General features: G+C 42.8%; 1 protein-coding gene across 1 annotated transcript in view; it reads left to right on the forward strand.

The window, feature by feature from the left end:
- FHIP1A (FHF complex subunit HOOK interacting protein 1A) overlaps positions 1 to 25,215 on the forward strand; it is a 246,920-nt gene that overhangs the window by 197,402 nt on the left and 24,303 nt on the right. Inside the window, exons 7-9 of the mRNA XM_077770959.1 lie at positions 17,610 to 17,718; positions 17,895 to 17,914; positions 18,687 to 18,766. Of these exons, the coding sequence (XP_077627085.1) occupies positions 17,610 to 17,718; positions 17,895 to 17,914; positions 18,687 to 18,766 (209 nt within the window). The remainder of the gene's footprint in view (positions 1 to 17,609; positions 17,719 to 17,894; positions 17,915 to 18,686; positions 18,767 to 25,215) is intronic.

Genomic DNA, 25,215 nt, shown 5'->3' on the forward strand with positions numbered 1-25,215 from the left:
TGTATGTGTTAATTCTGTTATTCCTTTTTTAGTTCTTATCATGTACGTGTTGGAGAATCATAGTTTTAGGTCACCAAGAAGCTCTTTCGTTAATCTGTAATTTATAAAATTCGGCGTATTGCCAAGAGTAAATAGGTAGAAAACTGTAGGCATCAGGCGTCAACTGTAGGAGAAATAACTCTGAGACTAGACTTTGTAGAGCCCACCCTGCTATTCGAACGTTTCCCAGGCTAACCCTAAACTTGCTCCCATCTCCCTCTCCAAAGGCTGACTACTCCAGTTATCTTGGGCCGTTTACTGTACACCGAGTATGAACTTGATTTCCAGTTAATTGTCTGTACTTATGCATTCCTCTACTTGAGATACCTTTCTCCTCCAACCATACTTCTCTAACATATCTAAGTCTTTCTCATCCTCCAATGTCCTGACCACATGCCTCCTCCTTCTGAAAGTCTTCCTGACCAAGCCAAGCGTAGGCAATCATTCTTTGCATCTTTAGAGTTTGGTTGGTTTCACTCCTTTGGCACTTAATGATTACCTTGTATGATCACTATGGATTTGCTGTGTCTTACTTATTCTACCAGGTGACAAATATGTGCTTATTTATATATCCTTTGAGCATATAAATATAGCAGCACATCTAGCACACTGCCTTGCACACATAGGTATTCTGCTGTTTTCTGAATAACTAAGTGACTGTGTGAACATAGATATGGTGACTAGATAGCGATGTGTATGTGGAGCAGATGCGAGGAAGAGAGAGGGAGCTACGGAGAGATTAAGGGTTGGAGCTGTTGGGGGCGGGGGTCATGTCAGGTTGATGAACTGATGTTTGGCTGACAGCTGGCACTCTGGGGTGGCATGGAACGGGAGGAAAGTGAGGTGGTTGAGGGGACGGGTGTTTAGGATTGTCTAGAGATGGCTTTTTGCTGAAAGTGGACTAGGTCTTATTTGTTGTAGAAGTCTACGATGCAAATGACCAGATATGAGACAGATACTGCTGGAACAGTGTAAAGGAAGATACGGAATTTTCTAGAAAGAAAAGGAAGATGAATAAAAAAATATTACTGAAGAATCAGCGATGACTCTAAGATTCGAATTTAAACTTGAAATTTTTTTTTTACATTTATTTATTATTGAGAGACAGAGAGAGACAGAGTATGTACGGGGGAGAGGCAGAGAGAAAAGAAGACACAGAATCTGAAGCAGGCTCCAGGCTCTGAGCAAGCTGTCAGCTCAGAGCCCAACGTGGGGCCCAAACCCACAAACCAGGAGATTATGACCTGAACTGAAGTTAGATGCTCAGCCAACTGAGTCAACCAGGCGCCTCTCATATTTAAACTTTTCTAATGTTTAGTTTTGAGAGACAGAAAGAGATACACAGAACATGAGGGGGGGGGAGAGGCAGAGAAAGAGAGGGAGGGAGACACAGAATCCCAGCAAGCTCCAGACTCTGAGCTGTCAGCACAAAGCCCGACATGGGGCTTGAACCCACCAGCTGTGAGATCATGACCTGAGCCGAAGTCAGCCGCTGAACTGACTGAGCCACCCAGGTGCTCCTCTAAGATTCAGATTTAAAATGCGCTCTCCACATCTGGAATTGAAATTGTACACAATGTTTTCTTTATTGTTTTCGGCTTGAGTTGCCTTTGAGATATATATCAAGTTAAAAATAATTGGCAATATATCATTTCATGGTTATTTATCAAGACATTCAACTATCTGGATAAGCATGTGTGATATTTATATTTGTGATAGTTGCTTTAATAGAACTAGTAGATTTGGCTGTCCATTTTTTTTGAAGATAGCATTCTGTCTGTCAGAATTTATGAAGTTTATTACTTGAAATCTATTAGATTTCAGTTTTACAGAGGAGCTGTATATGGAACAAAGGTCAGGAACTCCTTTGTTTCTTTATCCTTATTTCTGAGACAGGTGTCACTCCAGTGCTTGGCACCCAGTAGGCCTTCTAAAACTGCTTGTCAGTAAATGAATTAATAACATCTCACTTTAAATAAATTTCACAGACTGGATGAATTTCATGAAGCATTTCCTGTGTGTGTGAAGTTCTTCCCAAATCTAAATGGAGAGATTGAATTGGAGATAGGAACATAGTATGTGATACACACTCACAGGATTTTAGTACTAGACATAATTCCAGAGACTGTATAGTCTCAGCTCCTCATTTTTCAGATAAAGACATTGACGACCAGAGAGGTTAAGTGACTTGCTCAGGCTCACACAGCTGATTACTGGCAGAACTTGGGCCACACCTAGAACTGCAGGTCTAGAGGCTTCAGTATCATCTCTTCCCATTATTCCCCTTGGAAGAATCTTAGTTCCATTGATTCCTTACAAGGCGTAAGTTAACTCCTGAGCTCCCAGTGCAGAATTTAGAACAAATTCTCCTTATGCTTATGTTAATTGTTAAACAGATTTCATTGAGAGGAAATCCTTTTACCCTCAAGGCTTCTATGTGATCAGGGGCTGCTTGGGTGCACCCACGCTAATTTTTTGATGTCCTGCTTGAGTTTCTTCTCTTGGTAAGTCTGCTCTAACAGGAGAGCTTGCACCATCTAGTGGATCTAAGAAGAGGCTCTCGGGTTTAATTTTTTGGTGGCCCTACTTTAAAATCAAGAAAGGAACAGTATTTTCAGTTAATCTGCAGATTCCTACCTGGAACCCTTTATTCATATCATGAGAGTGAGATTAGCAGCCCAGAATGATGTTGGGGTTACTTTGTACCTCACAGTGCTAAAAGCAGGACCTGCTATTGACCATGCTCTTTTGCCTTTTTTTAATGGTAGAAGGAGGGTGAATTACATCAACCTGTCTTTTCAACCATGCTGGGATCCTTTTCCTCATTAATTCAAAACATTAACTCTTCTATAATGGGTCTTCCTATAATGGTTGGGAATTAGTCAAATCCTGCTGCTCTTCTCGGGAAATTCTCTAGTACTCATTTGGACAATTATTCAATTATGTACAGTATTCTACTGTCCAGTTGGATAAATGACGTTTTTGGGAGACTCCAAACTGCTCCTTTGTTTTCTTCAATAGAAATGTTAAATCCTGTCTCAAGCTCTGCACTACACTTACTTTGTATGGCAGGCGGCAGAAAATGGCATCTGTTGAGCAGGGTAATTTGGTGACCGTGTGGGCAACACAGGGTGGGGTCTCACCACCTACTTGCCCTGTGACCTGAAATGCTCCTTCACATCCTGGGCCTGAGTCCTCTTTGGAAGGAATGTGATTGTCCTCCTTGTATTTACAGACTAATGCTCAGCAAAAACCAGAGTTGTTGTTTGTTTGTGTTTGAGTTCTTCATTTTTGTTTTTACCTTTGTTACTCCATCCACTGAAATATCTTACACGGCATCTCAGCACCTGTGTAGTGCAGGCATCCTTTGCGATGGTGGTTCTTACCCTGGTGCACATCAGAGTCAACAAGGAAGCCTGGCCCCACCCATGGAGGTTCTCATTTACCTGGATCCAGATAGGTTGTGAACATGGGTATTTTTAAAAGCTTCCCTAGGTGATTCTAACATAGATTCAGGGTTGAGAACCACTGCTGTACGATGTCCTTGACGATGTGTTTGAATCATTGGATTCCAAATCAAATTGAACATTAGAGATCTATATTTGAAAACCAGTATTCTCTTTGGGGCTGGAAGTTGTACTGTTTTGGGATTGGAGTAATGAGATCATCGCTGCATCTAAAAGACTCCATTTTTGCATCCCCATTTGGGGATGGTAGGGTCAATTTTGGTGTATAATCCAGGTCTGAGGAATGGGAGTCCCTTCTGGGATAGCCAGGATCTGTGAGGGCCAGAAGTTCATGCTTTTGTGAGTGGCACTTTAATGTTATTATAATTGGCCTAATCTTAGGGGTGGATTCTATATTGTTGGCATGTGTCAACTGTGGAGACAGTAGGAGAGTTGGTCTTTCACATTTTTCTTCTCTTGCTGGTTTTAAGAAAAATTTTTCCCTTCCTGTTGGCTTAATAATCCATTTTACTTCTTTCGGTGATTCTCAGGAGTGAGGTGCTCAGTAAGTTCTTTAGAGAAGCTGTTTTCTGGAGTGAAGTCCGGACTTGTCCCTGGAAGCAGCTGGATTTTGAGAAAAAAAGCTGAATTGGTGGGAGGAGGGATGGCGTGGTAAAAGGGCAAGAATGGGTATACATCCTCCAAAATGCCATAACTCAACTCGTATAATGGGAGATAGTGTCTTTGACCTGAATCAGCCCACATCGTTGATATAGCTCTTCAATTTCAAAGTATTTCTGCTCAGTTTTCAGAGAGCAGGAGATAAGAATGCCAAGGAATTGTTAGAATTCTTATCTGGGCTTCTCCTCAAAATAGTACAAAGAACATAAAATTTGGTATTGGGCAGACGTGGTCTCTGGTGAATCTGGTGTCTGCCATTTATTGTGTACTTTTGGGGCAAGTTTGTGAGACTCACTTTTCTTATCTGTGAGATGATGGCCCTGACATCTACCTTGCAAGACCAAACTGAATTAACCCAGAGAGTGCATATGAAACACCATAATGCTTGGTGCAGAGTTGGGACTCCATGAATGGTAGCTATTTCTGGAAATACTATTAATAATAGTAATAATTAATGATTATAAACATAAACAAATTTTATCCTCCTTTTGAAATGGCTCCTGGCCTCTGTGTCCAGTTGTCTCTGTGGTGGGATGAGAATGGGGACCGTAAGGGGCGTCGACAGAGACCCCATCTGGAAAAGGTGTACTCAAAATTTTCGTCCTCATATAGTCAACATGTTATCATTTCGCCTCAACACATATTAAGCCCTTAAAATGTAGTTGCTCCTTAGAAGACTTAATTCCACTGATCTTTCATCTTGTGTATAGCTTACTTGTTTACCTCAGAGAGGATAGAATATAGATCTTCATTTAAACAGGGTGGAAGGAAGGTTAGGAGGGAAGGTGGGAGAATGTGACTTGTGGGGATTACTTTATTTTTTATTTAAAAAATTTCTTTAATGTTTTATTTCTGAGGGAGAGAGAGAGACAGCCTGAGCAGGGGAGAGTCAGAGAGAGAGGGGGACACAGAATCTGAAACAGGCTCCAGGCTCTGAGCTGTCAGCACAGAGCCTGACACGGGGCCCGAACCCATGAACCATGAAATCATGTCCTGAGCTGAAGTCGGATGCTTAGCCGACTGAGCCACCCAGGCGGCCCGTGGGGATTACTTTAGTGTTAAGTTACACCTGGTGGTGCGGGTTTTGGACGTACAGAAAGGGCTGGACCATTAGGAAACCCAGAAGAGGAGATGCCGGGGCTGGGGGCCTCAGGGTAGTGAGGGCCCAAATATAGCAGCCATTGATTTGGAGCCGCCGTCCACCCCAGTTCCCTGTTAGGACTGCCAGTGTGTTGCCATAAGTTTGTTTTGGTGCCACCTTTGTCATTTGCCTGAGGTTGGCAGTGTCTGGGCTTACAGTACTGTTTCGTTGAAGCACTGGGCCTGGAGTCTGAAGCCTTTATATGAATCAGTGGAAACTGAATGTGCACGTAGCTGAGGTGATGCAGTTTCAGGAAAGTCAGTATGGTGTAATTAAGGTATTAACGGCTTTCTTCCCCATCTGAGTTCTGACAAGTTGAGAACTACTAGTGAGGCAGACAGGAGATCAAAATAGTGCCTTTGTTATCAATAAAACTGAGGCCAAAGAATAGGGTTTATACCTGGGGATAAGAGTGCGTCATACCAACCCCCAGGATTAGACAGACTTGCCCAGACGCACCACAGAGCCTGCAGTGGGAGATGCAGAGAAGGATGTGTACTTCCTGCTGGAAAAGAGAGGAAGGACAGGCTTCTCTAAATGACCTGACTCTTCTCCTGGGGAGGGTGTTGGTGAGGGAGGCAGAGAGGCCAGAAGTACTCTGTTGGGTGACCCTGGACATGGGAGGAAGCATTAAGATGATTTTTCTCTATCAGGTTTATAGAAATCCAACCTTTCTAAATTCTAGAGATTTGGAAACAGTAATTCATATTACAAAGACCAATAGGGGTGGTTTAGATGTTATTGCCATGTTGAGGAGCCCATCATGGGCGCCTGTTACCTGCAGAAAATAATCCAGACTCCCTCCTTGTGTCTGAAAACCCCACCTAATCTGTCCCCATCCTGTCTATTAACATTCCTTCCCCCTTGGTTTTCAAATGCAGACCTGAGATCAGAGCAGTGCCTTCCTTGTCCTCTTTCTTATTACCGTGTTCCTGCTGGATTATTCTTGCTGCTTCCTGTCTGTCTGTGTAAAAGGTATTCATCGGTAAAGTCTCAGCACAGTCCCTCTGTTGGGCTAACGCCCTGCACTGAAGCACACGCTGATTTCTCTCCTCTCTGAACTGCTGCTCGTGGGGATCATGCAGTCTCATGCTTGTTTCTCCGTGTGAATTTCAGCAGCCCACCTCTGGAAGTGCCAGGAGGGACAGGATGTTTCTTGTACCTCTTTTATGCCTCCTCAGCTGCTAGTTTACTCTACACAGGAAAAGCACTCAATAGACAGGCAGTTGATTAAAAAGTTTTTTAATGTTTTATTTACTTCTGAGAGAGAGACAGCATGAGCAGGGGAAGGTCAGAGAGAGAGGGAGACACAGAATCTGAAACAGGCTCCAGGCTCTGAGCTAGCTGTCAGCACAGAGCCCGACGCAGGGCTCGAACCCATGAACCGCGAGATCATGACCTGAGTTGAAGTCGGACGCTTAATCAGCTGAGACACCCAGGCACCCCAACAGGCAGTTGATTAAATAAATGTTTCAAAAGAACGGGGCTAGCACCCTTATCACTCCATTAGAATGGAGTCCTGTGTTGGTTATGCTGGGAGATAAAATTACCAAGGCAAAGAAATGAAATTAGCTCCTGTGTCATGTCGCTTACATGAAATCAAAGAATTTCAGGGATTTGGAACTGAGAGGGTAGATCATCTGGTTCAACGCCATCCTTTCACAGCTGAGCACACCAAGGCTCATGGCTTGAAAAGAAATATTCAGAGACTGTGAGCTTAATACTTGCGAGAGGAATAGAGGATATGAAATAGATGATTTTTCAATGCCTTAACATTAGATTGTCCAGAGGAGGTTAGGTGGTGGCTTCATGTTTACTTTAGGGAGTCTTCTAAGTGTTCCAAAGCGCTTTTCTGTTATCCCGTGGAGCCTCACCTTAGCTTCTCACTAAGATCTGTGGAGGAAGGCACCCTTCACCACATCTCATCGTTGGCCTTTTTCATGGACACGCTGGGCTCCACTGCGGGTCAGGAGTGTCTTGCTTGTCCTGCATCTGCAGCAGTGGAGACACTAATAGGTTGCCTGACTTGCCCCAGGTCACCAGAGTCCAAGGACTAAAATGCAAGTGTTTTACATTCCCACTGCTATCCGTTTTCTACTGTGCCATGCTGCCCTTTGCTTCTTTAAATGAGTACCGTGTAGACCTTGAAAATCCTAGCTTAGAAAGGAAAGGGCGTTTTCAGTTCCCTCATAGCTAAGAGAAAGAACAGTTAACACAAATACTTAACCACAGAGAGTAGATAGTTTTGGAACCAAGCTTGGATAAGACATTAGTGATGATATTTAACTATTGTATGAAAATGTCAAAATGAGCACGGTAGTTTCTACTATTCTTTCTTTTTATTACATTTTTGATATTTTAGATTTTTAAAGTTTTTATTAATTTTGAGAGAGCAAGAGAGAGCGAACAAGAAGGGGAGAGGCAAAGAGAGAGGGGAACAGAGGATCCAAAGCAGGCTCTGTGCTGACAGCAGAAAGCCTGATGTGGGGCTCAAACTCACGAACTGTGAAATAATGACCTGAGCTGAAGTTGGGTGCTTACCTGACTGAGCCACCCAGGTGCCCTGAATATTTTAGTTTTTCAATTAAAAAAAAATCAAACTCTTATTCGTTTATTAGTTAACAGAAAAATTAACAGAGAAGTATATAGATTTTAAACGGTTTTCAAACACTGAGTATTATCATATTAATGAGTCACGTATTTGGTTTGGTAGGTTGCAATTAGCACTTAAAAAACAATAAAATAGAAAATATCTGAGTGCGTTGTACTTAGAAACTATAAATATTATATTGATGATTGTAAAATTTAGTTCTTATGATGGGTCCTGGTTTAAAAAAGTTTGAAAAATGCTGTTCTCATGTTTTGGAAGATTATTTGGAGAATGGGTTATGAGATTAACCTTGACACTACATTTAAGCCTTATCATGGGCTGCAAATGTTAGTTGGTCTTCTCTTGGTATAAAACTTTCATTATTAATTCATTCACTCAACAAATATATTTTGAACACCCAGTATATGGAAGGCAGTATTCTAAATGCTGGCATGAGATCGCTCTAGCAATTTACTTACAAAGCAAATCATCTTATTTTCAGAGGAAGACACTGTATCAGTTTGCATAAGGTTTAGCTGTAGATAACAGAACACTCCCTTCATGTCATAGAAAACTCCCTTTAATAATCCTTTTTTTAAATTCTATACACCAGTTCTATTCCCATTTATCTTACTGGCCAGGACTGGGACAGCTATACCTAGATATAAGGGAAGGAGGGGACTGTATGTAGTTTTTGTAGCTGTAAAGTTAAGGTTCATTCTCAGAGAAGAAAGGGAGACTGAATACTGGGGAGACAGTCAGAAGTACCTGCCACAAACCTCCAAGTTTCTTATATGTTAACAAAATTTAGTTTCTGTCGATGGGAAGCTGGAGCTTTCCATTACTATTCTATAGAAAAGCACAGGCTGGGCACATACAGGGTTGTGCATGTTGTGCACAGGGACATCCTGCAGAGGGGGGGCATCAGAGAGAGGGAGTTGGGAGAAGCAGCTAGAAGTTAGGAGATTAAAGTGTGTTCATTGTCTCAACACGCGCAGTCAGCGTTTTAGAGTGAATCAGTGTAAGGGTCTGAAAAGCCACCTCATCTCTGACCTTGCCATGGTACTTCATGTCACTTCTCTGCCATTGTAGGAGAGGAAATTAGGGTTATAAATTAAGCTTGCATTTACTTTTGGTTTGAAATGGAAAAGTAGATTTCTGGCTTGCTTTCTTTTTAATTTCAACAAGTGCACGAGGGAGATAATGCTGTACTGAAGGAGTCAGTTCTTAAGCATCAGAATTATGGAAAGATGGGAAGGGTCCCACTCTATCTAAACACAGAGAACCACAAAAAAGTCACTCGCACAAAGTCCCACCTTATCTAAGGCAGCCAGGTGGTATTTGTCCCGGAAACAGTCGTGGAGAGGGGAGGGAGGGTCTGGTCTGAAAGGTGGTGTGAATCTTTTATTCTTTCTCCGCACCCTCCTAGAAGGATATTAAACATTTATTGGCAACAAATGCCCAGCAAGTGTTTCAAATTGTCATAAGAAAACCAAAAAGGAAGTTTATAGCCTCCTTCGTTTTCTTTTGCCCCACACTAACTTTTCNGTATGTCTGAGGTAGAGACAGAATCACTGTGACAGGGTGCGCCTCTGTGTACCTTACCCTGTGATTATCTAGTGCCAGGTGCTGACCAGGTTGGGCATAACAGAGAGAAACAACCAGAAAGACTAGAATTATTGAATTCACTTGGGCAGATACCCAAGTGTGTTTTCTAAGTCTTCCATTGTGTTGAGGACTTCCCGTCTCATGGAAAATAAGCCAGGAGTGAAATCTGAGCTTGCCTTTGTTATAGTCTGTGGTGTCTAGGAAAATTGGTCTGTGTATAAAACTCCAGGCCAAATAATACCTTTGACCCAGCGGGCAAATTGGATGGGGAGGGAGGGAGTAGGCCTTCTTACAGTTGTTCTCAAATAACTTCATTCTAAAGAAGCTGCTAGTTGAGACCCTGGTCCATGAACCATTTCCCCACTACTACTGGGTTTTAATTTCGGGCTCATCAGAATTCAGTAGTACTGTCCTATTGATCAAGAAGAGAAATTAGGGGGAAACCCGAGGAAGCATTTCTTTTTCCCCAACGGGTTACTCGTCTAGGTTGCTATAATTCAAGAGCATGGCATGAGTTAGGCTCTGTATTTTCTTAAAAAAATTTTTTTTTATGTTTTATTTATTTCTGGGAGAGAGAGACAGCGTGAGCAGGGGAGGGTCAGAGAGAGAGGGAGTCACAGACCGAAAGAGGCTCCAGGCTCTGAGCTGGCAGTCAGCACGGAGCCCGACGTGGGGCTCGAACCCACGAACTGCGAGATCATGACCTAAGCGAAAGTCGGACGCTTAACCGACTAAGCCACCCAGGTGCCCCAAGCTCTGTATTTTCAATGAAATGTTGTTCATGATAAAGGAAAATATCCTCTGCTGTTCATGTATTGTCAAATTAATCTTACCACCTTGCTAATGAGGCGTCCCCAAATGTGGGCTGTAAAAACCATGTGTTTTTATTAGTAACAGGGCGGCTGACTTCCATCTCAACACATGTATTGATTACCCTCTGAGTCCCTGCTGGTGTGGCAGGTGCTTTGAGAATTCACACTGTAGGTCAGACACAGTCATTTCTGCAGTAAGTTTGTAATCTTAAAGGATGGGCGAAGGCATTAAGGAAACTGGGAAAAAAAATGGACTTAGCCTAGAGAAGAGGAAGCTGAGGGTTTAATAATTCCAGAATAGGAAAGACAGCTGAGTTTTCGGAGACAGCATTTTCCTGCCACCATGTCTTATCGTGAGCACAGGGGGAGGCACACTTTATTTAAAAAAAATTTTTTTAACATTTATTTATTTTTGAGAGAGAGAGTGTAAGGAGGGACAGAGAGAGGGAGTCACAGAATCCAAATCAGGCTCCAGGCTCTGAGCTGTCGGCAGAGAGCCCACTGCAGGGGCTTGAACTCACAAACTGTGAGATCATGACCTGAGCTGAAATCGGACGCTCAACTAATTGAGCCGCTCAGGCGCCCTGCCTCAGGCACACTTTAGATGATGGGGTGGAATCTTCTTTACGAGGAGGAATGCTTTCTGTGGGAAGACCTGAGCCATGTTGCCACAGGAAACAGTTTAGAAGAAGTCGGAGAGTGGCTCTCTGTGTTTTGGCTGCCCAGCAGCAGAGCCCCATCCTTTCGAGCCTGCTTCTTCAGCCTTCTGGTGATTCTGCTCACGTACCGCAGGGTCCTTTCACATAGTATCGTTCTGCTTCGGTTGACTGAGTTCTCATGAAGTTGTGTGGACTCCAAGAGCTGAAGCAGTTTGCTGAGAATAATCCTTCATTACACAGTAGGTGCTCAGAAACTGACCAGTGATGATGGTGTGGTTTCTACGGTTGTTCCTATTGTAACTAAGACACTTTCTGAAACAACTAGTAAACAGCCAGGGTACGGATTTAGTGATCTTTGGGATACTCTTTGGATCTCTGCTTCTGTGCTTCAACACCCCAGAGTGTCTCTGTTCATTCTGACCTCAGAACCAAACTATGAAATGGTATGAAATACCTTTCTTATGCGATATTTGGAGTATTTCAATAACTAAATTCTATTCAGTGATGTTCAAATATAACGGATCATATGTTGAATTACACTCTGATAAGTTATATTATAATGAAGTATTAGGGAACAAACTATGTACACATAGCATAGCAAAGGAGGCTTTAGAAATAATTTGCTGGGGCACTGGGGTGGCCTCGGTTGAGCATCTGACACTTGGTTTTGGCTCAGGTCATGGTCTCATGGTTTGTGGGATTGAGCCCCACGTTGGTCTCTGTGCTCACAGTGCAGAGGCAGCTTAGGATTCTCTCTCTCTCCCTTGCTCTCTGCCCCTCCTCTGTGCTCTCTCTCTCTAAATAAATAAATAAACATTAAAAAAAAAAAGAATATGCTGACTGCTCCAGGGAGAGGTTTATGATAGGCAAGAGGGAGTGAATTACATTTAATGAATTAGTTAATTAATGAATATTTAATTGATTTAATTATTATATTTAATGTATTACAGATTTATTGAGGAAATGCTGGCAATAAAGGGTGGAGACTGACTTTATTTTTAATGTTTTTCCTTAAAATATGTTGCTGATGTCACTGTAGCCAACATTTTAATTCCTTCCTTCCTCAAATATTTTAGGAATAAGTAGTCAAACTTACTGACTTTGTATTATCACCTCCATTTACCTTCCCAGCTTGCCCCTGGCAGTGTCCATGACTGATGTGGCCTAGAGGCCTAGGAGCAGAAGAGAAACTTGGGGGCCAGGAGGGAGGGAGCCTGACTTCTCAACTGCACACCCTTTGCAGAGTTGGAATAACCAAACGCCTTCTTTCCTGAATGTTTGGCTGAAACAGGGGGGCTGCTCGCTGACAACCAGGGTGTCTGTCATCCCTTCTATACTTGAATGTTTTTTGTGCTCTGTGTCCTCGGAGAGCAGAAGATGGCTGTGGGGACCACCCAGCTGCTGCCCTTGGCTGCACTCGGGCGGACATGCCTCCTGCCTGGCCGCTCGCTTGTCTAGTAGCAGCGAGCAGGGTTGTTAGCCTGCATTTCCTGTGAACCAGGGATGCCTATTCCATGTGACCCCGCCTCATTGTTCCTGTCGTCCCAGCTGCTTTCCGTGGGCAGGGTTCAGCTGAGTCTTGGTTTCCTAAACCTCCAGTTGGAGCGGGGGTGGAGGGGGGGGCAGAGGGCTCACACATGAGCACCTGCTTAGCTAGTTTTTTCCTGTACATCGAAGGAAAAGCCAAGGAAAGGTGGCTTCTAACTTGGAGAGGATGCAACAGTCACCTGACCTCACTGCCTGCCACCTGCCTAAGCGACAGAAGGTAGGATCCATCTGTTTGTTCCAATGTGACCGGATCACAAAAAAACAATTAGCAGGTGGGAGATTTGTTTTTCAGGACATACACATCAACCTGCCATTATAGGGAGGATTCTGGTGCTAATTTAGATGCAAATGGAATTGCCCAACTAGAGCTGATTACGGAAAGGTCAGAATGTCTATATGCTCAATTTCACTCCTACGCTATGCATTAAGTTAATGTGCTGCCTCAGTTGTGGGCATGATGGCTAGGCTTGGTTCTGGCCTTCGCTTTTGAGAGAGTTTTGAATTACATACAGAAGCAGGAGTTGACACATGGTGTCAACTCCTCCCTTCCTACCCACTCCCCCACCCCCTTTTTTTTTAAAAGGAAAACAAATCCTGTTTTGTCCTTTTCTGAGAAGCTTGAGATATTAATTGTAAAAATGCATGTCTGGGGCCCTTAGGCTAAGATAGAAAGGAGTCGATTGGCTGTAAATTCAGTTGCTCTCCAGGTCAGAGAACTGATCTTGACCATTCATGCACTTCTTCTGGACTCTGAACTCGCAGGGTTGTAGCCTGGCGCGTAGGACTGGAGAGGAACCCTAGCCAGTGAGGCAGAGGCAGAAAGGTTTATGAGCTGGTATGGTTATTTCAGTGCTGCTGTATCGCTTTCCAGATGTTTCTGACTCTAATGCACAGCCCGAAATTTATCTTATGCATTTGTGTATGTTTATCTATATTTTTTACTGAGTATGTAACAAGGCACACACATATGTAATATATTATATTACATATAGTTTGAACAAAATAGGCACACAAAAATTTCTCAACATAGTCCCTACCAAGTGCAATGTACTCTAATATTTTCTGTTTGAGTCTGCTCTAAACCATGAGTGAACTGATACATTAATGTCACTATCCACTTTTGGATTTCAGGCTCTAGTTTAAAAACACCAGTTTAAGGGAATGGTGAAGGCATTGGGTGTGAAGGGGGACCCGAGTGAGACCTACTGGAGGGTGGAGAAGGTGGATGAAGAAAGAGATTGATTTCGAAGGATAAACTAAACTGGTCTGGACAGAAGTGAAGTCAAGTCCCTGAGTCAGGGCTCAGGTTCCATTCAAGAACTGGGGCTGAAATGTTAAGCACAGAAGGGTGCCTCAGCAGATAAATTGTTTAGGTTCATGGTTGTATTTATCTTGACAAGGAAGGAATTTTCCTTAGGTTATTGCAGTCATTATGCCTTTATTTTTTTAAATTTATTTTTCTAAATAATTTTTTTAATGTTTATTTATGAGACAGAGACAGAGCAGGGGATGGGAGGGGAGAGTGAGACACACACACACAGGATCCGAAGCAGGCTCCAGGTTTTGAGCTGTCAGCACAGAGCCTGACGCGGGGCTTGAACTCATGAACCATGAGATCATGACTTGAGCTGAAGTCTGATGCTTAACCAACTGAGCCACCCAGGCCCCCCTATGGTTCTGCCTTCGGTAAGAATTAACATTCCTAAGCTTTAGTATCCTTAAATTGTATTACTGTTTATTATATGGTAGTAAGGTAGAACCTCATTTACTATTTCTACTAGTATTTCTACCTAAGTTTGTAGCTACCTGCAATTACAGAACAAGAGAAATAAATACTGACAGTCATCTCACCTATAAGGCAAAAGGTCTTATATATATTAAGAGCTGATGGTCCTTCGTAATTGGATCATGAAGAGGATGCTACTGCCCTGTTCTGCTAATATGTCCTCTTTGGGGCATCAGTGGCCACTTTGGTTGTTCATTTTGCAGGCAGAGCTGCCTTCCGCTGGTGGTTCATCGTTAGCTTTCAAGTGATCACACTTAGGCTCTGGTCTCATCCTTATTAAAGAGGTTGCCTGCTTGGGGATTAAAGGAAGATTCTGAAAAGTAAGATAATGGGTCAGGAAAAGATTTTCTGGGATAAAAGTCTTCTGAGAGCTCTGTGACTATGGAGGAGGGAAGAGACAGAAAGAGAAGCGAGCCAGATTTTCTCGGCTTGGGTATTAGTTTAAGGTGAGTATGACCTCGATTTGTAAAGAAGCTGCAACTTGATGCTTAATAGAATTGGGTTTTTAATATTTATACCACGTTATGCAAATGCTGCCCCTCCAAGTGTTTTCTTAAATCCTCTTAGCTTTTAAATGACAACTTTGATTGCTAAAAATAAATAAATAAATAAATAAATAAAATCTTTCATTTATCCAGCCTAAGAGTAGTAAACAATAGATGCTTAATGCCTGCTTTCATGTGAGCCCCCAAAGACTGAGACTTTTGTGCTAAAAGGTTTATTGCTGTGCTTTTGAGCTTATTAAGGTCATGTGTAACTTAAGGGGGGAAAAGCTGATGGTGCATTATTGGTGCAAAGGCAGCTCCTGGAATTGTGCAGGACATGTCAGCTCAGCAGTGCTCAGTAGGGAAGGCTGAAAATACAGTATTGCAGAAACTACGTGCATCCATGGCCCATCTGAAATGACTGGTGGTGCGTTTTTCTAGTGATCTAGATTGTTAGGGAATTAGACTCCTGCCCAAGTGATTTTGAATTAAGTTTCTGCTAACGGACCCTGAGATTGCCGGAGTGGAATGGGGGTGACTAATGGAGCTCCACCTTCGGTGGTGGTGTGAATCATTTCCCCCTTAGCAATAGTTGATGACATCAGTTATTTTATAGGTTTTTATTAAAAATGTCCCAAAAAAAAAATGTCCCCACTCTTTGGGGCCCTCATAACACATTCAGAGAAGAGGGAAGAATTAAAAATTAAGCTCAACTCTGGCAAATGTAAATCACTAGGACCTTGGGGGCTGTCGTTTATTCAGGAAATGTTATATTCAGTCCCTTCTATGTGCCCCACTCTGTACATTGCACGGGAATAATAAAAAAGACATAGCATGTATCCCAGGACAGCACTAGAGTGCTGTGAGCCTGGCACTGGAGAACACCAAAATAACCCCACAAGGATAGAAGCAGTTTATTTCAGGATCAGGGACAGCCCATGAGAAGTACTCTTTTCAAGGTAATTTATTTGCCAAGTGGTTGAGGCTTACCTGTTTGCTCTGTTCTATTTGGGCCACGGAGAGCCCTTTCAAGTTGGTCAGATGACACGGTGGCATGTGGAATGTTTTGAGGGCTCAGAGCACTGGCGCGGAGCTGGAGGGGGACAGTGTTTGCTCTCTTGCACACCGCGCTCATGCCACTCAGGGTTCCACTGGGCCACTTGTCAATAGATCCTGAGAGGGTCAGTTCAAGTGTATTGTAGGTATGCCTTGCTTGGAATAAGGAAAAGAGACAAAACTGATTTGGTCATATCTTATCCACTTGGACTCCTCTATCTGGAACATACCTTAGGACGAAGAAAATTTATAAAAATAGTTTAAGCCTTTATTTACAGATATATCCACATGGGTCCTTTCTATACTTTAAACTGATTTTGAGACAGACATTACAAGGAAAAGAGTATATATTATCTCTTTTTTAAAACATTTTTTTAAATTTTTATTTATTTCTAGGAGAGAGAGAGAGAGAGAGAGGGACAGCGTGAGCAGGGGAGGGTCAGAGAGAGAGGGAGACACAGAATCTGAAATAGGCTCCAGGCTCTGAGCTGGCAGTCAGGCTCTTTGCCTGATGCGGGGCTCGAACCCACGAACCGCGAGATCATGACCTAAGCGAAAGTCGGACGCTCAACCGACTAAGCCACCCAGGCGCCCCTATATATTATAAAAGGAATGACCAACAACAATAGGATAAAGTGACAGTTAATACTTTGAAAGAAAGGAAGAAAAAAAAAGAAAAACCAGAAAAGATATTATCACTCAAAAGGCATCCCCATCTGTTTAATTTAGCATCAGGTGCGTTAGACTCATGACAGGGGAGATTTCTAAGATTTCTAGGGGATTGAAAGTTGGAACTGTTTACCTGGTGATTTTCATGCATCCCAGTTTGGGTATTTCTCTTCTACAGACAATAAGACAATTGATGACCCCTGTTCATCAAGAGATGTTGTACTTTGCTTTTTAGGAAGACAAAGAAATGCATCCAAGTTCTTAAAACATTCCTTATCAAAATGTTTAAAATTAAAATTTGAATGCTTTAAGCACCAGATCCTCAGCACTTTGAAAAACTTGACTCCTCTGAGAGTTTTATAGTCCCTGAAAGATAGACATGCAACTGCTTGGGAAAATCACACCACGTAGAAAATACTAATTTGTATTATAAGAAAAAGTCGGTTCCTTTATAAGCGGTAAGCTCCTATAGCACTTTAAATATCACCTTATGTATATTATTCAATTATAAAAATTTAACTTGCAACTTTCCAGGAACATCTGCACTACTTTGTGTCTACACCTCTTACTTGCCACTTGTTATTATTTTACTTGTTAGACTGTGTATATATACCACCCATCTTCCTGGACAGAAAAGTGTGTTCTTATGATTCTAGCTCCTGGTACATAGCAAGTCTAATAAATATTTATTGGATGACTCATGATGAAACAGTTATAATGAGCTTTCTAATTAATCCTTTGCTGATTATATAGATGCTTTCCATTATCTTTTTTCCTCCCTCTTTGTGGTCACACACTAAAATCTTTATGGTATTTGAACTGCATTTGATGATTAGAGTTGTCAGAACACTTGAATTGCTTTTTTATGTCTTTGCTTTTCCCTTACTGAATTAAAGGGCGGAAGCAGCATGTGGTATTGTGGGATGTGAATAGGTTATAGGCTTCAGATGAAGCTCTGAAGCGTGTTCTCGCGGTTGGCATGTCCTCGCCTTGATGGGGTCACTGCGGTGAGGCCAGGGGCCTTTGGGGAAGCATGTATCACAGCATCGAGAGGATGCTCACCTGTGCTCACTCTGTCGTTGGTGCCAGGTGACTGTGGAGGAGGTCATGACCACAACTGCATATCTGGACCTTTTCCTGCGTAGTATCTCCGAGCCAGCGCTGCTCGAGATCTTCCTCCGTTTTATCCTGTNTTCGGGTAAGGCGAGCTGATTATATATATACATATATATATATATATATATAAGTTATATAAATTATAACTTAGAAAGTTAAGGGACTTTATAACTCAGAACAAATTTCAGGAGAGTTTGTTTTGGGAATAAATGATGAATATTCTTTTCTCTAAGCCCCCTCCCCCGCTTTTTCTTGTAGCTTTTATTACTGTGACACTGGTATGCATTTCAAGGACCAGGTTTTATGTCCATCCTGCCTAGAACACAGACTAGGCCTTAGTCACTGGTGCAAAAAATTACTTAAGTGCTCTGATGAAATGATAAAAGCATATTCCCAAAAGGGCACAATGATTTTATAATATACCTTTGGTTATCTTCCCTATTTGGCTGTTTATCTTTACTTTTTGGAAATTAGAGATCAAAAGAGTTCTTGTGTTTGAATGAACTTCTTAGAAAACTGTATTATCACACCCTCAGCACTGTGGAACCAAGGAGAATGTTTGGCCCAAAGCCAAGAGACAAGCCCAAAGGAGCTGAGGCTTGGGGCTAAACACTCTGGATGGGGAGCTGGCCAGGGTATCTGTACTTTTCTGTTAGCCCTGTCTTGTAAATAACCAAAGTCATATTCGAAAACAACTTGGGAAAATAAATGTCAAGCAGGAGATTGTGTGTGTGTGTGTGTGTGTGTGTGTATTGGACAGTTGTAGGGGCACATTTTTTGTGGATTTTGAAAGTTGGACATTACAGCACAGGCATTTTGTAGGAGGGTCATTCTGCCTTATGGCATCATTCTAGACATAGGCTTTCTAATCAGATCCTGTAGGAGAGCTAAAAGCCTTAACACACATTCTCTCTGGCAGCCTCATGTTTTTATCAAAGCTGCTAAAAAAAGAGGCCATTTTATTTTGTAATTCTGATTTATTTTCTATCTGTGGGGAGTAGAGCTATCCTTCCAATATCTGAACTAGAATGTGTGTATTTTGCTTCCCAGCTCTGTGTGGTGTCCCTGGCATTATTTAGAACTCTCATCGGTTTACATTGTGAAGATGTGATGTTACAACTAGTTCTAAGGTGAGTTGCCCTCTTTTGTTCTCTTTAAAGCAAAATTCAGTCTGTACTATTGCTATTATATTTTTCTTTGGGTAACATAAGCTGAATGGCGCCATGCTTCTAAGGAAAAAAATGATCAAGAATATCAGTCTAATTTCTGTATCATTTCCCAAGGTTAATTTTAGTTTTCCTATTAAGACTATTTACGGGGCTAAATACATTGTGTAATAAATATGTGTCTGGAGATAATAGATAGGATGTTGGGAAATTTTCAGCCTGTTCTGAACAGGCTCTCCTGTTCTGTGGCTGAATGTCTTTCTCCTGAAGTACACATTTAGAGGCCTGTGTTGCTGGAAACAACTTTTCCAAATATGAAACACTACTGATACATAATTTTTATGACTCTTGCTTTCCTAATGTTACACCTACAGTGTGCGCTGTCTGACCCATGAGTATATTTCAGTTCAATTCAGTAATTGAATTGAACGAGTACTTTCTGCGTACAGTTCAGAAGAGAGTAGGGGATGGGGTAGATGGATTGAAAAGGGCTTATAAACAAGGTGTAGAAGGGAGGACCTTCAGAGGGACAGGTGAGAAAGGTTTGGGGAAGTGGCTAGTATTTGAAGACAGGTGTCAGGAGTCAAAGTGAACTGCTGTTAGGATGTCATTACTTTGGTCATTTGGCAGGGGACTCAGGAACACCGAATCCCAAATCTGGCCAAATTTGGCCCAAATCTGCCTCCCCTTCTGGGGTCCCCAAGGGAAGCATCTGCTTTGTGGAAGGAGAGAGAGGGAGTGGCTAGGCTTTGTGCTCCCACATCCCCCTCTGGCTGTGTGGAAGCAAAAAGGAGGAAGTTAACCAGGGTTGTCTGGATGCCTTCCTGCCAACCCCTTCCTTTGAGGATGTTCTGACCCTTCGTTTGACCTCCTCCTTGGGAACAAGGGGAGAAGCCTCACCCAGGAACACATTAGAAATGCAGAGTCTTGGTCTTCTCCCAGATGTGCCGACTCAGGGCACGGGCAGGGCCCTGCAAACTGTGTTTCAATGAACTGTCCAGGGGATTCTGATGCGTGGCTAATTTTGAGAACCATCGGTCACAGGTTTAAGGAAGGGTGCAGTGCAGATAGAGCACTCTGCAAATGGCAGTGATGAAAAACCAAAACCAAAACCAGGCTTGAAGAGGTGGTGGTGGCATCATGGTGGAGGCCTTACAGAGTGATCATTTCATGGGAGAGTGTATCACCTATTAATTTTCTTAGTTTAAAAAGAGTTTTTGGACTTTCTAGGAGTTTAGATTAGGTCACCAGTCACTAATCTTAAGTCCCTGGCAAAGAACAAATCTGATCATGAAGAGAGAGCCTGGGGAGTCTGGCTAGAACATTTTGGGTAGAACGTCCCATCCTAAAATGATTGCTTCAGCCTCCCGTCAGGTGTCTGCTGACGTGACAGATGCATCAGCATGGCCTGAACAGAATCATCAGAGCAACTGGTTAAAGCCTTTCTTACTGCACCAGACCACACACACTTTGCGTCCTACGAGGGTAAAACCTGATGATATTTAAATGTTAAATTCCTGGGGCACCTGGGTGGCTCAGTCAGTTAAGCGTCTGACTTTGGCTCTGGTCATGATCTTACGGTCTGTGGGTTCGGGCCCTGCATCGGGTTCTGTGCTGATAGCTCAGAGCCTGGAGCCTGCTTTAGATTCTGTGTATCCCTTTCTCTCTGCCCCTTCCCTGCTCACACTGTCTCCGTCTCAAAAATAAATAAAACATAAAAAAAAGTTAAATTCCTGAATGCTGCTTCTCTGGAGGCATGAAATGCAGCTGTCTTCTTCAGCGTCCCTGGAAGCCTGGCCCTGGTCAGGAGGTACAGGGCCTCTCCCCTCTGAGCCACTGTGTCACATGGGGCTCAGCTGGGGGCAGCCGACGGGACAGCGCCCTTCACAAGGGGAACGGACACTCCTCCATTGCCTCTTGTCTACTCATGACGCGGTGCTCCTTGTGTTAAAAACTGTCCTCAGAGATTGTCTTAGCTGCGTTTGAGACCCAGTCATGTATCCTGCGAAGGGGGAGAAATCGGCTCATGGTTGAGATATTTCCATGTCCAAGTCAGGGCTAGTCATTTCCCAGCAAAGTACCTGAAGGGCACATTATCACACATTCTGAATGGGGTAATGGGGGCCATATCCCACGTAACTACTGGGTCTTAGGCTCTCCGAGCCCGAGCATTTTCCTTATTTCTTTAATGAGGATGATGGCGATAATATAATAATGATAGTTGCCCTTTATGTAATACTTTCTTTTTCTTTTTTTTAAAAGAGAGAGTGTGTGAGTGGGGCAGAGGGGCAGGTGTAGGAGAGGGAGGGAAGGAGGGAAAGGAAATCCCAAGTGGGCTCCATGGTCAGTGTGGAGCCTGGACGTGGGGCTCGATCCTGTGACTGTGGGATCATGACCTGAGCCAAAATCAAGAGTCAGACATTCAACTGACTGAGCCACCCAGGCTCCTTAATACTTTATTTCAAATTCTACCTCATTGCCTGGGGGAATCCACCAGCAGAATGAATAGAGCGTATACAGGGAAGTCAGGTACAAGGCAGACTCATGGGAAATTTCTGCTTCCCAGTCTCTGTCCTCTGAACTGCCAGGTTCTCCGCCTCCCTCACATTTTAAATTATATTTAATTGTCATGACATACATAGAACATAAAATTTATCATCATAACCATACAGTTCAATGAATGGTATTAAATACATTCACATTAGGGCACAGCCATTGCTACCATCCATCTCCAGAACCGCTTCTGCCTTGTGACACCAACACCGGACCCGTTGAACACCAGTTCACCATGTCTCCCCTCTGCCAGGCCCCGGAAGCCACTCTTCTGCTTTCTGTCTCTGTGAATTGACTACTCTAGATTCCTCACTTAAGGGAAATCATACCTATTTTTGTGCCTGAATGTTTTCACTTTTCGTTGTGTCTTCATGTTGTTGCATGTGTCAAGGTTTCCTTCCTTTTTAGGGCTGAATAATATTCCACTGTTGATATCATATTGTGTTTGTCCGTATATCTGGCAGTGGACATTTTGGTTGAGTCCACTTTTTGGCTGTTGTGAATAATGCTTCTAGGAACATAGGAGTACAGGGACCTCTCTTCAACACCCTGCTTTCAATTCTTTTGGGTGATATACCCAGAAGTGGGATGGCTGGATCATACGGTAACTCTATTTTAAGTTTTTTACTGCTTTCTATAATAGCTGCACCATTTTATGTGCTCACCAACAGTGCATGAGGGCTCCCGTTTCTCTATATCCTTGCCAACACTTGTTATTTTCTGTTAAAGAAATGGCATTTTTGTAATCAAGCAAAAATGACAGGCAGATTTCAAGAACCAATCAGAACTCTTAGAAGTAAAAGCTATAGTTATTACAACGAAAAATCAGGAGTTTGGGTAAATAGCATGTGGGACACAGATTAAGAGAGAATTAGTGAACAAGGAGATAGAATGAAGAAGTTACTACATTTGCAGCAGAAAGAGGTAAAGAGATTAGAAATATGAAAACAAGGCTGTGAACGATGGCAGTTAATTTGATGAAGTGTAATAGATCCCATTAGAAGGAGAGTAAACTGCTGACTTGACCTATTCTAGTTTTGGAATTTCTAGCTCATACTAAGGGGTTTGGGAGGATCAAATGTGGAGATATCTGAAAAATGTTTGGAAACACTGTAAAATACTACACAAATTTAAGGGAGGAGAATTTCCTGGAAAATATGTCTTAAACTAATGAAAACGTCTTTTCTGATTTAGAATCTGTACAAAAGCAAAGACAATGCAAAATCCTTATTCTTCTAGTCATTTAAACTTTACCTTGAGGGACATAAAACACAGATTTATAATCTATCCTTTTTGTTATTGCCACTGTAGTGGTTCAAACGCACATGATAAATGTGTAGGTCTGAGAGGCAGTAGAGTGGTTGAGATTATGTGCATCCACTGAGTGAACTTACTTGTTATGTGATAAATAATAACTGCATGTCAATTTCTGTTGCAACCCAAATACTATTAAATACTGATATTTCAAAGTGATAATCCATTTGTAACTGATATGTTTCTTTCAGTTAGCATAATAATCAGGAAATGTAAGTTGAAATAAGGTATCCCCAAAAGAAGGGCTGTTTTAGTAAGCAGAAAACCAAAGAGAAACTGTCCACCTGCATGGATGTGACACAGAATAAGCCAAAGGCAGGCAGGAAATGCTGATAAGCAGCGAGGTGACAGATCACTGCATATTCCTGGCACTTGCCAGTTTAGGCAAAATTTAACTGCTTACTACCCTGAACGCCATTGCTGAATATTGTGCTTGGGGCACTTTTTCCAGAAGTGCTAGTCCGTCATCAGGTTCTTGAATTGCCTTGCCTGTTGTGTTCAGATAGAGGAAGTTTTGCTTGGAGAGAAGCTGTGTGCCCACTTCAGGAACATGTCCATCTTGCATGGGAGCTAGGTGTCTGCAGGAGAGCAGAGGGGGAAAAAGGCAAGCCAGCCTAGAGGAAGATGACTAGGAAAAATACGGCCAGAACGTCTTTGAGAAGCAATCTTTTTGAAATTTACCGATGCTGCCTCTTAGTGCATTATTGAGGTCCCCGTCGTCTCGTAGAAGCACCTTACCTACTTCCTTGCACTGCCCTGTTTTGCTAGTAGGGTCAGTGTAGCAGTAGGCAATGTGTGCTTTGTCATTGATTGGCTGTCACTGAACTGGTTCAGAAGCAATGATGCTTCACTTCAGTGAGTGAGAGCCAGGGAGATGGACAGTGGGCCAAGGGGTGCGGAAGGTTGGGGAGATGATGAAAAAAGAGAAGACAATAGGGACAGTAACATTTTCTCCCTGCTGTGCCGTAGGATGACTGAGTAATCTGGAACTCTAAAATCAGATATTTCTTAGTTTCTGATGATTTTTACTGCTTTTCGAATTTAAATAAAAGCCCCTAAACAAAGTATGTGTAGTACAAATGAAAGATGGCTTGAGGACAAGCACCTGTAATAAATTCCAGAGTGAATTTTCTGTTATTGGCAGCCACTTCATTTTGATATTTGACATCAGGGCAGCCTCTGACTTTCATTCTGTTCCTAATCTTTCCCTGTAAGAGATGGGAAGACAGAGGGTCAATGCACGGTTTTCCCACTCTTCCTCTGGGATAGTCTTTCATTACAGAGCTGCGGTAGAAGTACTGCTTTCAATACAAGGGAGGAGTAATTTATGTGAACTGACTCCCCATTTTCAAAATTTTTAAAATTTATTTGTTTTGAGAGAGAATGCACAGTGGGGAGGGGCGGAGAGAGAGGGGGAGAGAGAGAGAATCGCAGGCAGGCTCTGCCTTGTCAGCACAGAGCCTGAAGCGGGACTCGAACTCGGGTATCACTAGATCATGACCTGAGCTGAAATCGAGTCCGACACTTAACCGACTGAACCACCCAGGTGCTGCCACCCCCCCCCCGCCCCCCGCCCCATTTCAGTTTGATAGAACCTCTCCTTCAGCCTATAGGGAATCTCTGTTTATTTGATTTACTCGGAAGAAAATTCTTCATTTCTGCTGAAAACATGTGTTTGCAAAGTTGCAAATTTCCAATAACTCTTTATTCTAATTTAATTTCCAGCTACCCACTGGTGATATTTGATAAATAGCTTTATTAGGTTTGATCCACTGTTCCATTTCTAAAAAATTCTTCAAACAAAGAGCAGAAATCTATGTATATCAACTTAAATCATGAAATATGCTTGGTTGGAACTATAAGTAGTTGGTTGGACTTGGTTGGACTACTATAAGTAGTCATCAAGTTCCTGCAGTATGTAAGGGCATCCAAGCAGTTTCTTTGTTAAATAATTAATGATCAAAATAAGGAGATAATAAATCCTGTGTAATATGAGTTTCCCTAGGCCTCACCAGCCAGTGAGAAGAGAACAGTCCATCTCAACATCCACACGCTATGTTTCCCTGGGTCTTCTGGCCTTCAGCCGTCAACTAAGGCCTCCCTTCCTGGCCTTAGGGAGGCGTCTTAACCCATGGTCACGAGCAAGCGTGTCCACCACCACAGTTGCCACAGCAGTGCCTGGCGAGGCCCCTCTGGATGGCGTTGTCCCCCTCTGCCCCTTCCGTGACCCCACCTGAGAGTGCAGGGGTGCTGAGGTACTGGCCCAGCATAGCCTTCCCTTGTGCCCTTGGGGCCAGAGCCGTGCCCTGTGTAGACAGGTGGGAGAAAGCCTGTCCTCTGCGTTGTTGTCTGTCACCAAAGCATCTCTATTCACAGAGATTCTTTGAAAAGACCTCCTTCATTTTGCTACCTACAGCTTCTTTTTTTAAAGTGTTTATTTCTTTTTGAGAGAGAGAGGGAGAGGGAGCATGAGCAGGGGAGGGACAGAGAGAGAAGGGGACACAGAATCTGAAGCAGGCTTCAGGTTCCAAGCTGTCAGCACAGAG

This window comes from Crocuta crocuta, unplaced genomic scaffold, assembly GCF_008692635.1.
Source record: "Crocuta crocuta isolate KB4526 unplaced genomic scaffold, BGI_CrCroc_1.0 scaffold166, whole genome shotgun sequence".
Taxonomy (NCBI): Eukaryota; Metazoa; Chordata; class Mammalia; order Carnivora; family Hyaenidae; genus Crocuta; species Crocuta crocuta.